Here is a 15,267-nt window from a genome sequence, read left to right on the forward strand (position 1 = left end):
CCGTGCTGTTCTAGGAGGATGAGAAGAGATGTCAGTGAGATGCTCGATTGGGTTAGTTTGTCCAATCGTGTTGTCTTGCCGAGGTCGGTTTTTGGAGAGCTAGCTAACTTGGATAGCACATCGGCTCGTATGTTCTCGGCTTGAGGAATCTGGTTGACTACTAGGTGATAAGCACTGAAGGATTTTATTCTCCGAGCTCCCAGGTCTAGGGCAAGGTGTAGTCCAGCGATCAAGGCCTCATACTCAACCTCGTTGTTGGATGCTTTAAACTCGAACCTGAGAGCATGCTCTAACACCATGTCATCTGGGCCGATGAAAATGAGGCCGACCCCACTGCTTTGCTGATTTGATGAGCCATCCACATGTAGGGTCCATGATTGCGGCGGCGGGGCAAGATCCTCGGCGGTGAATGTGCACTCAGAAATGAAGTTGGCTAGGGACTGAGCTTTGATTGCGGGTTGGGGTTCATATTTGATGTCCAACTCGCTTAGCTCTATGCTTTGATCAAGCGGCTAGATGCTTCCGACCTTTGGAGGAGTTGTTTGAGTGGCTGGTCAGTGAGCACTCAAATACTATGGGCCTGAAAGTATGGCCTAAGCTTTCTGGCCGAGGTGACTAAAGACAGAGCCATTTTTTCCAAGTTGGAGTACCGAGTTTCCACGCCACTGAGGACCTTTCTGGTGTAGTAGATCGACCTCTGTACCCGGTTTTCCTCCTTTACCAGATCCGATCTGACAACCTCATCCCCGGCCGAGAGGTAGAGCAATAATTCATCCCCTGCACTCAGCTTGATGAGGAGAGGTGGCGAGCTCAGGTACCACTTCAGTTCTTAAAAGGACCGTTCACATTCCTCGGTCCACTATAAGTCCTTTGGTTGCTTAAGGGCTTTGAAGAAGGCAGACACCGGTCTACGGATTTGGACATGAATCTGCTAAGGGCGGCTACTGTACCGCTGAGTCATTGTACATCATTGTGAGTTTGGGGCGATTACATGTCGAGGATGGCCTGTATTTTCTCTGGATTTGCCTCAATCCCCCTTTGTGTCACCATGAACCCCAGGAATTTACCCGAGTCGACCCCAAAAGCGCATTTGGTTGGGTTCAGCTTCATCTTATACTTCCTGAGGGTACCGAAGACTTATTTTAAGTCGGTAAGTTGGTGCTCGGCCTTTTTGCTCTTCATAACCATGTCGTTGATGTATGCTTCCACGTTTTGACTGAGCTGATCCTAGAACACCTCATTCACCAACCATTGGTAAGTGGCACCGATGTTCTTGAGGCCGAAGGGAATCACCTTGTAGCAATATAAGCCATAGTCGGTGATGAAAGTTGTTTTCTCCTGGTCATCGGGGTGTATTCGGATCTGATTGTACCCTAAAAAGGCATCCATAAAGCTCAGGAGTTCATGGACTGCAGTTGCGTCAATGAGTTGGTCGAACCTCGATAGAGGAAAGCTATCTTTGGGTCAGGCTTTGTTTAGGTAAGTGAAGTCATTGCATATCCTCCAGTTGTAGTATTTGACCTCCCGAATGAAGCCGACGTTGAGCAACTTTTGCACTTCGTCTACAATCTCTTGCCATCGTTCTGTTGCAAAGCTCTTCTTCTTCTGCTTGATAGGTCAGTAGTGGGGGTCGGCGTTCAAGCGGTGCGTAATGACTTCTAGGTCGATCCTCGACATAACTGCCGCCGACCAGGCGAACACGTCGGCGTGGTCCCTGAACAGCTATACAAGCTCTTTCTGGAGGCGGTCATTTAGGAGAGAGCCGATCTAGAACATCCTCTTGGGGTCTTCTTCGTTGATCGGCACCTGGATGATCTCTTCAACAGGTTGGCTGCACTGTGCTCACACCTAGTCCCTTCGATCATAAGCTTCGGCCATCAATGTTTCCGCAACTAGGCATAGTCCTCGATAGGAGAACAGGTAACATTGCCACACAGTTCTTTGGTCCCCACATGCTACCCCTATGCAATATGCAGTGGGGAACTTCATGGCAAGGTGGAATGTGGAGACCGTAGCCTGTAGAGCATTAAGGGTCGACCTAACGAAGATGGCGTTGTATGAAGAGGGGAAACACACTACAATGACGTCCACCATGGTCATCGCAGTAATGTCACCATCTCCGATCAGTAGGGAAGGGTTACTTTCCCAGTGGGTAGGAGGGACTCCCCAGAGAAGACCATCAGGGGAGTGTTGACAGGGGTGGAATGCTCTTTGTCGATGTTGAGCTTCTCAAATGCGTCCTCAAAGAGTACATCAGCGGAGTTGCCTGTATCAACCCGAATCCGCCGTATCTCGAAGTTGGCAACCTTGGCTGTGATTACCAAGCATCATCATGCGGGGTCTAAATCCCCTGGTGGTCATCATCGGTGAATGTGATAGATTGACCACACTTATTTTTGTGCCCCGGTTGTCGATCTCGCACAATCACGCATACTTCTTGTTCCTTGAGCTACTCTCCCCTCCTGTGGCAATTCCTCCTGATATGACATGAATCACACAGTCACGGACTGGTTTAGGTTTCTAACATGTAGTGCCTCTTTGTTGAATCTCACAAGGTAGTCCCAGAGGTTGGCCGAGGTCTTCCAATTGTTTTGACTTGCTGTGAACTGTGCATGAAACTGAGTTTCCAGGTGCTCCCATGATGCTATTGAGTGTGGAGGTAGAGAGGAATACCAGGTTAGGGCTAGGCCTGTGAGGGTGGCCACCAGGTTTTTGAACATCAGGCCCTCAAAAGATCCGTGTAACATTGACTGAGCCTTCAGTGCCTCAATGTAGTCGGCGGGATCAGTGTTTCCATCGTACTTGTTAAGCTGAGGTGCCCGCCATCTTGTGGGAGGTACCTCATCCACAATCTCTTGGGTGAAAGGTGGTTCCTTGGCGGTTGGCGCAGTTGGTTGCGCGGGTTGATCTACAACTAGCGCCGTGCTTCTCTGGCCTTGGGTGCACTCTCGCTCTTCCAAGCGTTATCAAAGTTCCTGACTCTTGTTATCCCTATGGTCCGGACTGTGGTGTGCATTGCCATTTTCTTGGGGCGCGCAGGCAGTCTTTCACATAGCATGACTCGGCAACGGAGATCACGTGAAGTGCCATTCATCTACCGAGCCTTTCCTTGGCGGGGATCTGTATGGTTTGTTGCGTCCTACGGTGAGAGTGGGCGGAGGGGGCCAACCTTCTTGCTGTGTCTTGCTTTTCTTGGTTGGACCACGCTACACCCTTGTCCGCCTGACGCACTTTGGGGTCCTCGAGGCAAGGATCATCCTTACGCGTCGGGGCATGAGGAGGGATGGTCTTGCTGGGTGATACCACTGATCCTAAGTTCTGCATCATTTCGAAGATCTTGTTAACCTTCTCTTGCATTGCTCAGAACTGTATAGTATCAACCCTGTATAGGTTTCCCTGTCTTTCCCTTCCTTTCCCTACCTTTTCCTTCAAACCAAACATAGTCTTATAAGGCGTTCTTTTTTTGGATTTTGAGAGGGGGTAAAACAAGTCAATGGGATTTTGGTTTCCATTGACCAAGAAATTAATGTTCTTCTTTCGGATTTATGTGGGGAGTAGGGAAACTTTATTTTTATTTTCCTGGAACCCATCTCCTATGTGGGTAAATATCTTTTCCATCCGAGGGAAAGTTGTCTACACTTGAACGGGACAAAAATGTCCCTTTTAATAATTGACTTTTGTGGCTAAAATAGTCATTACCCTATTTACCTAGAAAATAAAAGAACATGGGTAAATGCACTTAGTTGGGTAAATGTTTCCTAGGAAACACTTACCCAGGTAAATGCATTTACTTTTACCCGGATAAGTAATTTAACAAAAAGCGAATGGGGCCTTGGCGTTTATACACTATTGTCTTGTCATATCACATCTGCTAACCACTTTCACTGAAAAAATATAGGCATTGGACTGAGTGTTCATGAAGAAACATCAAATCTGACTATACTAAAGAAGGGGCAATGGTGCCAAATGTTGTATTGATAACTCAAATCATTTGTCTAAAAACAAATATATTCTCGTAAAATTTGTTTTAACTGACCTAACACTTAATAGATGGAAGTGACAATGGTACCAAATACAATCATAGTTTTAACTAACCTAACATTTGTTTTTTTCTTTTTTATTTGAAAAAAGTCCATGGGCAGATCATTGCATTAAATCATCAGCCAGTATAGGCTTTAAGAAGTCAGGAGGAAAAGACCACGTAATTGTTAGTGGTCGGTTGAAGGGTAGGTTACTGTTGGGAATGATCCTTATGTAAATCAAACAGATTTTAACAACAAATTGTAAATATACAATAATGAAACAAACAATCAAACACAATCCACCACTTGAAACCCAGACTCTGAATGAGAGCGAGAGGGAAAGACAAGAGATTGTTCATCCAGTGAGAGAGGTTCCATTGTATTTTTTTTTTTTTTTTTATAATTAGTGCTTAAACTAGTGGAACTGCAGTTTCGTTAGTTTTCTCTTTTAATGTCCTTAGGCGACATGGCACTTTGTTATCGGTGAATACAATATCCTCTGCAACGCTATAGGATGTGAGAGTATCGATTTTTTTATTTTCCTTTTATCAAAAAAAAAAAAAAGACTGAATCTAAACGAGTCAATTCCTCCTTATAACTAATCCACATTCCCGCTGGGTATATGGGGGGCAGATTTGATCTCAATATTGCAAGAGAGTTCACAAATTCCCCGGGAATGACAAATACAGAGATGATAAAACATCATCAGTAGATGTTCACAATATAAGGTTTATATGTGCTGTGGGACATTGTGGGCGCAGATCTTAACTCGTTGCCAAGCAATCGAAAAGAAAAAGATTGCAAGGGTCATTAGAATTATGGGCCAATCACAATGCGCCATGTCAGTTACATATAATCGGCCCATTTTTGGAGTTTTAATAGAAGAGGAATCCATCATACCATTCTTGGAGTTTCAATGGATCAGAAAACTTTATTCCTTAATTTGAATGAATGCAATAAAATACAAAGTTTTTAATACATCTTCAGGCTTCAAAGATACATCTTTAAAAAATTAAAATAATAAAACAACCATATATACTAATATAAAATTTTTACACTTATGAATGAACTGTAACATCAAGAATTGTGGAGGAGAAGACGTTCTCTTATCGTCTTTCTGCAACTCTCTTCAAGCAACCAGCTTCAGTGGTCGTATCATAGCATTGTCCTCATGGTCCAAAATCTGCACAAAATGGAGGAAAAATTGTAACCCATTTATTCATTTTCCATAGTCAATCTGAATTAAAAGTAAAAGGTTAATCTATCTGGCATCTGCTCAAATATAACAGAGAGACTCACATGGCAATGATAGACGAAACCAGGTTCAGCAGTAGCGTCGAACGGGTAAGGAGCTCCGGTGTCAACCAGATTAAATTTGACGACGACTGTAGTTTGGTATCCAGGATCTATCTTCACAGAGTTCTTCCATGTTCTCTCATAAGCAGGGATATCAGCCAGCTTCCCTGTTGCATGGTTCGCCACATTGCACGCCACGGCGTCGTTCTTGGTTGTCATGCAAGCCTTGAACACGTCCAAATTCACCAGCTCTTGCGCCTTCACTGCCTGAAATGAAGCTAAGTGCAGGTGCAATGGGTGATTGTCTCCGGTCAAGTTAATCACCTCCCACACCTCTGTGCTGCCGGATTTTGGTGTCTCCGTTGCCGGATCCTCCAATCGTTTCCCGTTGATGTAGAGATGTGTGGGCGTCCCTGCATTGCTCGTGTACTCGTACATCACGATGTACCTTTTCTGCACTGCACCTTCTGTTGTCGCCGGTAGATAATTCACTAGACTTGCCGGTACTGTTGACCTATCCGGTGGGCCTGCTCGTTTTGGTGCAATTATGAATTTCATCACGTTTCCATTTAGCTGGTCCACGGGTAATCCAGTCGGGTACGGGTATGGGGCATCATTCTTCAAGATGGCCTCGTTAGTTGTAGACGTGGAAAAGTCAACGATCACATCCGCAATCTCCGAAGGGGCCAGGAGTATAGTTTGTGTGTGAACAGGGGAGGGGAGGTATGATGAGTCAGATGCCACCTGGACGAACGGCAGACCATTGGATAACGAGAACCGGAAATATCGTGCATTCGAGGCGTTGATGATCCGAAAACGGTATTTCCTTCTTTGGACACTAAGGTACGGCCAGGCCTTACCGTTAACTACGATGGCATCTCCGAAATATTCCGGTTGCCACTGAGGATGGATTGACGGGTTATTGCCGGTAAAGTTCATGTAAAGGGATCCGTCTGTAGAAAAGCTTCTGTCGAAGACGAACAAGTGCCGGTCAAACTCGGGTCCAGATGGGAGATTTAGGGAAGCATCCAATTTAGGATCACGGATGACGTAGGCGCCAATCAGACCAGCTAGGAGGTTAGCACGTGTCAAACCGAGTGCATGATCATGGTACCAGAGATTGCCAGAGTGTTGGACATTGGGATAAGTGTAGGTCTGTTTAGACCAGGCCGGTCCGGTTTCTTTGAAATTGGAAGTGAACCAGGCAAAGGCGCTGCCGTCGCTCTGTGGCTCGTGGACTCCACCGTGGAGATGGACGACTGTGGGAACACCGCCGTTCTTTGGGATGGCAGTGGGGACGGTTGGGTCCCAGGGGAGTATGTGTCTTTGAGGTAGATAATTTTGCCACGTTACGTAGGTAGGTACACCTCGGAGTGTCTCAATTGTGGGACCAGGTACGGTGGCGGTCTGTTGGGACGTCCCGTAGGCAAAGACTGTGGTGGGAGGCAAGTCGCGGTGGAATTTCTGCACAAGAATAGAAACAATAAGTTCTCCACGTCAGCATGCAAAAACGACCGTAGCAGGATTGTTGAGAGGTGATGAATATATATTTCAACATTATAAATGTTGTACGTGACGTACCCATTTCTTCTGGTACATGCCGATGGTGAGACGACCAGGGAGAGGAGATCGATAGCGCATGGAATAACCATACAGCTTCGGCAGTTCAGGGAGTTCGTCCACAAACATTTGCAGAGAAGCAGCAACTTGATAAAGAGTTGCTTCGGTTATTGGAGGAGGAGTCTGTGCCGCATGGACAGCTTTGAAGCAAAGTGTGGCGATTAATGGTATGAGAGCTAATAACAACTTACTCATCATGATCCTCATTATCTTGCTCTCCTGATCAATTGTCTCTGCAATTAACCTGTCAAGAAACAACATTATTAATTGAAGTGGTCAGTAGGGATGAACTAAAAAATGAAAGAAACATAAGCCCAAGAGAGTTCAATTCATGTGAACTCATTTCATGGACCAGAATGAACCACATTGCCCGTGACAGGAAGCCATTGGAACGAACATAAAAATGAATCAAAATTCAACCAGCTTTCAGTGATGTTTCAGTTCTACTTTCTTTGTCTTGGCCAGAACTTGGTCAAATTAATCAGGATTGAGGAAATGGGGATCTGTTCCCCGGCCGTGTCTGGTCTTTGTTATCACGGACTGGGGGAGCAGGTGTAAGACATGCAACAAGAGGCGACAGATTGCCATACATACAACATACCTTTAATTCAACGCACGGAAGAAGAATGTTACAAATAAGAGAAGAAAGAAAGAGATAGAGAAGAGTAGAAGAAGAAGAAGAAGAAGAAGAGAAGGCGTGTGCCAAGCTCAAGCTTTAATGAAAGTTGATGATGATTGATGAACTGAACATTCCACTTACAACCCTATATATAGCACATACATGGCCCCCGGTTTTTGAAATCTTGTTTCCATCGTTTGAGAAAAGCATGGTTTGAGAGATCCTGTTTTTCAAATTTCATACACCAAAACCGCGTAGCTGATCAATCCAAATTAGGTGTTAGACCTAAGTTAGTCAGAAGACTCAGAACCAAGTTTGGTGTCGAGACAGCAGCAACCCAATTACCAGCTCATTTGATACCCTCGTTCCCTTATAATAAATGGATTTTGAATTTCAGTTCTGGCGAAGACAAGTCGTCAATTCAGAGATATGGATCCAAATATGGGGAAGAAAACAAAAATATCAATTACTTCAGGGTCGAACTACGCAATTAGAACTATCGTTTTCCTTTGTTAATTTGTTGAGTTTTGAAATAGATGGTTCGTTAGGTGGGCGATTTGACGTTTTGACTTTGCATGCGAATTGCGGCTTATTTCTTCCATGTTTTCATAGTCTACGTACGCGATTTCTGATTGCTTTTCTTCGTAAAGATTAGCTTTGATTCTGACGATGATGGGTAACAGATTCCAGATTCTATCCATCCAACCTACAAGCCTAACAAATAAGTCATTTAAAATTCTTGAAAACTTGTTCTCAAAGGAATATGTAGTTTGAGTCAACACGTGAGCTCCTTTAGTAACTACTAACTAGGTTTTTTAACACGTGAATTACTAGCAGTAGTTGTGATATAAATAGTGCTGTTAATTGGACGGGCTGACTCGGTAGAACCCATGAATCGAACCCTTAAAATTGGTTTTGGTTAAGCAGTCGGTATCGGATTGATAATTGGATTGGGGCGGGTTCTTGCTATTCTAAACCGGTTATATTTAGACCTGAATCAATTATATATTTCATATTACATAAATGTCTCCTGATTCTCCTTTAATTTTTATTACATTTTATGTCTAAAAGGAAATGTCATAGACAGCATAAAAGATGGGTTTGGTAGAAAATACTTGTTTTATCAGCATATACAAACAGTATACTGTTTAGTGTCATTTTTATTAAGTTATATTATCAAATTGAAGTTTCAAGTTGTTATTATCATCCGTGATTATGGATGTCAAGTATAATTGGATTTGATCTTATAAAAAAAGGTATAATTAGATTTAATTGGATCTGACCCGATTATCTCAATTAATAATTGATTTGGTTTAGCTTCTATTTATATTTGGGATGGTCCAATCCACCCTATTTCAAACCAGACCCAATTCATTGAAAACTCTAAAATGAGTCAAGTCTCAAAAATCCAAAAATCTGGATTTTGTTTTCCTTCAAGGCTCAAAAGCTAGTAGCTAGCCAAACGACGGTCCGGATGTAGTAGGCACATTAGGTAAGAACAATGAACATGTAATAGCTGTGTGACACATGTCCCAATTAATGCGCTTTTCATCCAAACATTTTTGTTCCGTTAGACAGAAATTATTCATTATTTTATTGTTTTTGTCAAAATAATTAAAAAGAAAAATAATGAAAAAAAAACATAAATGTGTTGGGAGTTGGGACTCATTTACATTTTATTTTTTCATTGTTTTTATTTTTAATTATTTTGATAAAGATAATAAAATAATGAATAATTTTTCTCTAACGAAGAAAAAACGTTTGAATGAAAAACACATTAATTGGGACATGTGTCACACAGCTATTACGTGCTCACTCATTGTACTTACCTATCGTGCCTACTAGACCCCCAAATGACAACTTTCTCTTTATTCGGAATATATAATTACACGTGTACACAATATGGGACTTTAATTTCTAAAATGATGATGAGTTTAACAGCGCATGAATTTACAGATGGTTACACATGACAGCTTATGTGGAAAGTCCAAAATCCTACATGGCAAGATATAATCTAGATAGTGGTTTCTAAAATCAATTATTATTACAATGCTAAGTAATAGGAATAGCACAAGCAGTTTTTAACTTTATATCATTAATTAGAAAAAATAGTTTGGATAAATTACAAAGAACCTCCGTAATATGGGGTAAGACCCCCATACTTTGTTTTGGGACAAAGACCCCATGTACTATAATCATGAGACAAAGAGCCCTTTCGTTAGCTACCCGTATAAATCCACCGCTATAATATTTTTTAATCCCCCTATCTAACAGGCTCTGCAACTCTCCCTCGTTAATCATGGGTACCACATCGTCCACCAAACTAATCAATCCTCCCTCATCCTCCTTGAATAGTGTTGTCTTCCCCGTTAGCAGCTCCAACAACACCACTGTGATCCCATACACATTGCTCTTCGGCATTAGAATGTTCAGACCGTAATACTCAGGGTTAATGTACCCAACCGTTCCTGCTGCTTTCATCTGCCTATTCCCCATTCGTCTCTGGCCCCATTAACGATAACCCAAAATCCAAAACCCTGACCATCTAATTTCCGTCCAACAAAATGCTCGACGATTTTATGTCTCTGTGAATTATCGGCGGCACGGCGTAGTCATGAAGATACTCAATTACCCTCGTGGCGTCTATGCGATTTTGATCCTCATCCTCCACAAGTGCTGCTCTTTTCTATATTGCTCTTGGAATGTAGATGATCGTAGAGTGCGCCATTCTTCATATACGCATACACCAAAAGCCTCTCGTCTCTTTCTTCGCAGAAGCCCACCAAACCAGCTAGATGCTTGTAGTGAAGATTGGACAAGAAGGCTAGTTCCGAATCGAATGTGGTTTCCTTCTCCTACAATTTCTTCAACTTGCGGAACGTCTCTCTCCTTTTAATTGCCACTTCACGTCCATCCACCAGCTTCCCCCTGTACACAATCCTGAAGCTACCCTTTCCAATCTTATTCTCCGACGAGAAGTCGTCGGTGGCCGCTACAAGCTCCGATAGGGTGAACTCCTCGGCGGCGGCGGCAGCGAAGCTGGTGGTGGCGGTAGGCCATCGCATGGCTTACAGATATTCCCAGAACCGGAGCAAAGGCCCTGTGAAACACCATATATACCACAAGAGCATTCCTGAACACACGAGCCCGGAAGAATATTTGGCAATGGAAGATCCACGACGGAATTACTTCTGTTGCCAGGCAATCCAGGTCCCCAGCAAACAGAGAAAAATTCCTCGTCATCAAACCGCAATAAACTTTATACCAGCGACAATCAACTCGAAAGAAACGCCATCTGTAACATTGTTAGAAAATTCTCCCCCTCCTCCCCAACAAACCATCGATTTATTCGACTATCGAAGCGCACAACTATGATTCAATCCTAGCGCCAGATTCGAAAACTCAAATGGTGAACTTGAGGGAACATCCAACTGCCTAGAATTGTTACTCCCTCTACAAATCAAAACACCACTTGAGTTTGTAGTACCACAAACATGAGAATCACCAGCATTTAAGCTGGCCGTCGGTGGCTACTACAAGCTCCGATAGGGTGAACTCCTCGGCCCTGTCCGCGTGCTTGAACGAGGTCCCACTCCTCTACCGCATAATCGCTCGGGAGCCCTACCACCTAATGGTGGATGATAATTATGGACTTTCTTCTGCTGGAAAAAGCGTATTCCAGTCCACAAGATGTAGATAAGAGTACATGCTCCCAAAAAGATCCCAACTAATCCTATAACGACACAAGCCAATAAACCCTTGCTCGTCTTTTTCGACTGCGGCAACAGCAACGGAGCTGGTGGTGGCGGTAGGTCATCGCATAGCTTACAGATATTCCCGGAACAAGAGCAAAGACCCCGAATTACCATATATACCACAAGAGCAGTTGTGAACACATGGGCCTGGAAGAATTAAAACATTCACATAGAAAGGGATACCACCGTTGCAGTCGTAAGGTCGGGGAGATGAATAATGTTTCTCTCTAATTATTAGAAGGGTAGTATGGAGATTAAAAAATATTATAACAGCGGATTTAAACGAAAAGTTAACGGAAGGGGTCTTTCTCTCACGGTCATATTATAAGGTGGTCTTTGTCTCTAAACAAAGTACAGGGGGTCTTGGTCATAGGCCCCATAGTATAGGAGTCTTTATAATTTTTAAAAAGATAAATTTTTTAAACTACCCTTATAGTTTAGCTAATTGATCAAGTATACCCCTACTATTTTACTATTGACACTACCCTATTGTTTCAAAAAATTACCATTACAATTAATGGAAGGATTGAAAATTCAATTTTACCCTTCCGTTGAATCCAAATAGTTCTCTCTCCTCTGTCTCTCTCATTCTCTCTCTTCACTTCCACAACGAAATCACTATCGCCACCGCTGTGTCTTCCCCTTCGTTCTCTCTCTCTCTCTCTCTCTCTCTCTCTCTCTCTCTCTCTCTCTCTCTCTCTCTCTCTCTCTCTCTCTCCTTCTTCTCTACCTAGTTCGTCATTACTGTCGGGCCTTCCATCTGCTCAACACTTTCCAAATCTTCCTCCGTGATCTCCATTCTGGGTATGTTGCCAAAACCGCCGCTACTGACGAACAGAGGGGAAGAACAGAGAGAAGAGAGAGCTTGCAACGATGGTTGAAGAAATTGCCACTTGCCTTCTCCTCCACTTCACAAGCCACCTTCCTTGAGGAGAAAAACGAACCAATCTCAGATCTAGCATCTGGGTTCAGAAAAGAAACAATACAAGGAGGTGACCTACAGGTTGAAGAAATCATGCATAGCAGCAACGATGACCATCGTTGTCTCTCTGAAGTCCTTTTTAGTTTGCCCTCTCTTAATCTCGTAGCCAATAAAAGGGGACTATTCATCACCCCCTTCCTCTAGATGTAGTGACTAAACACTAGCACCCCCTTTGCCCTCTAACCTTTTTTTTATCTCTCCCTCTCTCTTTCTTCTATATTTCTTTTTCTCCTTTTATTTCTTCTCCCAACCTGAAACCCCTCCATCCTTAACAAAACTGCTTCACCTCAAATTACTTCAGCAATAGAGGCGGCCATGGCTTCCATTTCATCATCTTCACAACCATTCCTCCCCGGATTCAAACACCAGATTGGTAGATTCCCTTCAAAAATCTCCAAATTTTTAGTTAAAACTAAACCCTAAATAAACCCTAAAAACTCCAAAAAAGCTAAGTGTACCTGTACAACAAGGCCTCTATCTCCGAGTTAGGGTTCTTGAACCAACCGCTAAAAATGACCTTTTTATTGAAGAACATAGAGTTAATCAGAGAAATAGAGTCCATTCTAGATTCGAGCTCACTCACGAATCATAAATCAAATTCATCTTCATAAAATTCAAGGTAGAGTAAACATCGAGCATCAGTGTCTTGGGGCAGACAAGAATTCATGATCAACTTCGAGTCGGTGACAAGCTTAAGTAGCAGTTGCACTATCAGTTTGCTAGAATCTTTGATGTGGACGATTTAAAAAGCTACTATCACCAAAGATATGGATGGTCTGAAGTAGCTATTAGATCTAAATGGATGACCTCTGATGTAGCGCAATCCGGTCACTCCTAACTGGCACTCGTGTGGCTCCTAGATGACACCTAAGATGGGGGAGAATAAGAAGAATCCCTTGCGGGACTGCCCGGCGAGGACACTCCGATGCTTAAGTCAATACTCGGTAGAAGCAAGGAAAAAACGAAAGGCTAAGAGTGTAGATAGCGCGGCACCACTATGTTTAAGGGGTTAGAGATTCAAGAAGAAGTTTCTCTTCTGCCCTAAGGGCTTTTACAGGGACACTCACATTAGGTCAGGCATAACTGCCACTGGGCTTTTGCCTCAGTCGTTACCTGCCAGGGCTGCGCAGGTGGCCGTTGTGGCGTACGCCTCACCCGGGTGAGTGACACATTTCCAAAGTGGCAAGCACGCCTTTGCCTGCTGAGAGACATAGATGCAGACTGTCGAAAGGGCTGGGACTGCGCCATCAGTAGAGGATAAGGTGCAGTCTAACCGGTACGGCCTATCAGTCGGAAGCTTCCTGAAGAGCGCTAGTGTGGCTCGTTCGCGAGCTATTCTGTGGCAAGCTTGAAACACTCCAGGATTACCCTTAGTGGAATTGGTCCTCAGAATGACTCATCTACTAAGGAGCTTGAGTGAGCTAATAACTTTAGCTCGCGAGCTACAGTTGCCTCGGAGTATCTCTTTAAAGATAGGACGGGGAGCCTGGAGTTCGCGTCACGATGGACTCCTCCCCTCGTGAGCCGTAACGTAGCAGACTGCTTCGTGGGCCCATCACCTGGTCACAGCGGGCTTCAACATTGGGCTGTCGCTCATGCTAAAACAACGTCTACGTGTCACCTTTTCATAGGTTGGGTCAAATCATCCTTCATCAATTGCCCCCACTCTTCGAGCTGAGGGTACTACCTTAGAACGGGGAGTCTATGAAATGCGATGGACTAATTTGACCGAAATTCAAACTTGATTGATTGCCCTTATTAAATGCATTTGCGGGAATCAAGAAATTTTCTAATTTTCTTGACTTTTTGGATTCCAAAAACGTGCTGAGGTGGATTTTAACTCAGAACATCGTGCGGCTGCGACTACCTTAATTATGGAAGACGTGCCACCAATTGCCTTTGGTTTTCAGAAGGCGTGCAATCAGGGCGCCTGCGGGCCATTGGATCTGCTTTGATCAGGGCCGTCACTTTGAAATGGTGGAGACTATAAATAGGGGGCCCCCTCGGGCCCCATTTTCTCCCATGCCATCTTGCTGTCTTTGGATTCTAAGGTCGCGCACTTCACCTAATCTACCCAAGTTCCTCAATTTGCTCCATTCCATCTACTCTGGTGAGTCCCAATCGCTTTCATCCATGTCTGGGTACCCATACCACACCTATCACAGGGGCGATAGCCAAGATGATGATGCTCCCCCTAGCTCGGGAGGAGCCTGGGAGCAGATCTCGGAGGCTCGGGAGGCCTCTGGTGACAGAGCGTCTACTTCTAGGGGGAGGGAGCCTGATACCTTTGGCCCTTCCTTGATGATAGTGGAGAGACTCATGCCTTTGATCCGCTACTTTCGCCTCCCTGGGGACCTGTTTTACAGCCTCCCTACTGACAACTTCCCTTGGGGGCATGGTCCCAATGACGTAGTAATCTTTAAGGAACAGCTCGAGCCTGACTTATGTCTCCCCAAGCACCCCTTGATAGTGGAGGTGTTAAATCACTTTAACGTCACCATTGATCAGCTTCATCCCAACGCCATTCAAAACATGGTTGGGACTATATCCTTGTGTTACGAGTACTGCCTTCCTTTGGACCTTGATATTTTTGTCTTTATCCTTTGTATAAAGAACGTTGCTCCTAGGGTTCCTCTGGAGAGGCAATTTTATTACATCTCTCCCCGCCACGGCTATAATCTCTTGTACGAGCTGTCGAATAAGATTCCCGCCTGGAAGCGGGATTACTTTGTGGTCCGTAACCCCGAGGGGTGGCCCTTCCCCACTGCTTGGAGGGGCGCCATCCAGGACCCTGGGGCCGAGCTGGACCCTGAAATTTGAAAAACGATGCTGTCCTGGGCGTCGGTAGGCTTCCTTTGCCCGGACTACTTGGCCGAGGAGAAGTTCGTGCAAGCAGACTTGAGCCCGGGTAGGTCGGCTTTTCTAGGTCGCGCAGTGCCTTGTGGCAATATTGTGTACACATGTATTTTGTTT

The 15,267-nt window shown here is 44.2% G+C and overlaps 1 protein-coding gene and 1 pseudogene across 1 annotated transcript; both read right to left on the reverse strand.

The window, feature by feature from the left end:
* Positions 1-4,939: 4,939 nt before the first annotated feature.
* On the reverse strand, positions 4,940-7,662 carry LOC148879514 (multicopper oxidase LPR1 homolog 1-like). The gene is made up of 4 exons (XM_088966297.1): positions 7,540-7,662; positions 6,900-7,182; positions 5,322-6,782; positions 4,940-5,205 (listed from the first exon to the last, which is right to left on the reverse strand). The coding sequence occupies exons 2-4, from the start codon at positions 7,143-7,145 to the stop codon at positions 5,152-5,154; spliced, it is 1,761 nt and encodes a 586-aa protein (XP_088822423.1). The 5' UTR covers positions 7,146-7,182; positions 7,540-7,662; the 3' UTR covers positions 4,940-5,151.
* A 1,947-nt stretch (positions 7,663-9,609) lies between these two features.
* LOC148879515 (putative serine/threonine-protein kinase-like protein CCR3 pseudogene) lies at positions 9,610-11,233 on the reverse strand (annotated as a pseudogene).
* Between the last annotated feature and the right edge of the window lie 4,034 nt (positions 11,234-15,267).

This window comes from Nelumbo lutea, chromosome 1 (genome assembly GCF_056320005.1).
Source record: "Nelumbo lutea isolate HS-2025 chromosome 1, American lotus-T2T, whole genome shotgun sequence".
Classification (NCBI taxonomy): domain Eukaryota; kingdom Viridiplantae; phylum Streptophyta; class Magnoliopsida; order Proteales; family Nelumbonaceae; genus Nelumbo; species Nelumbo lutea.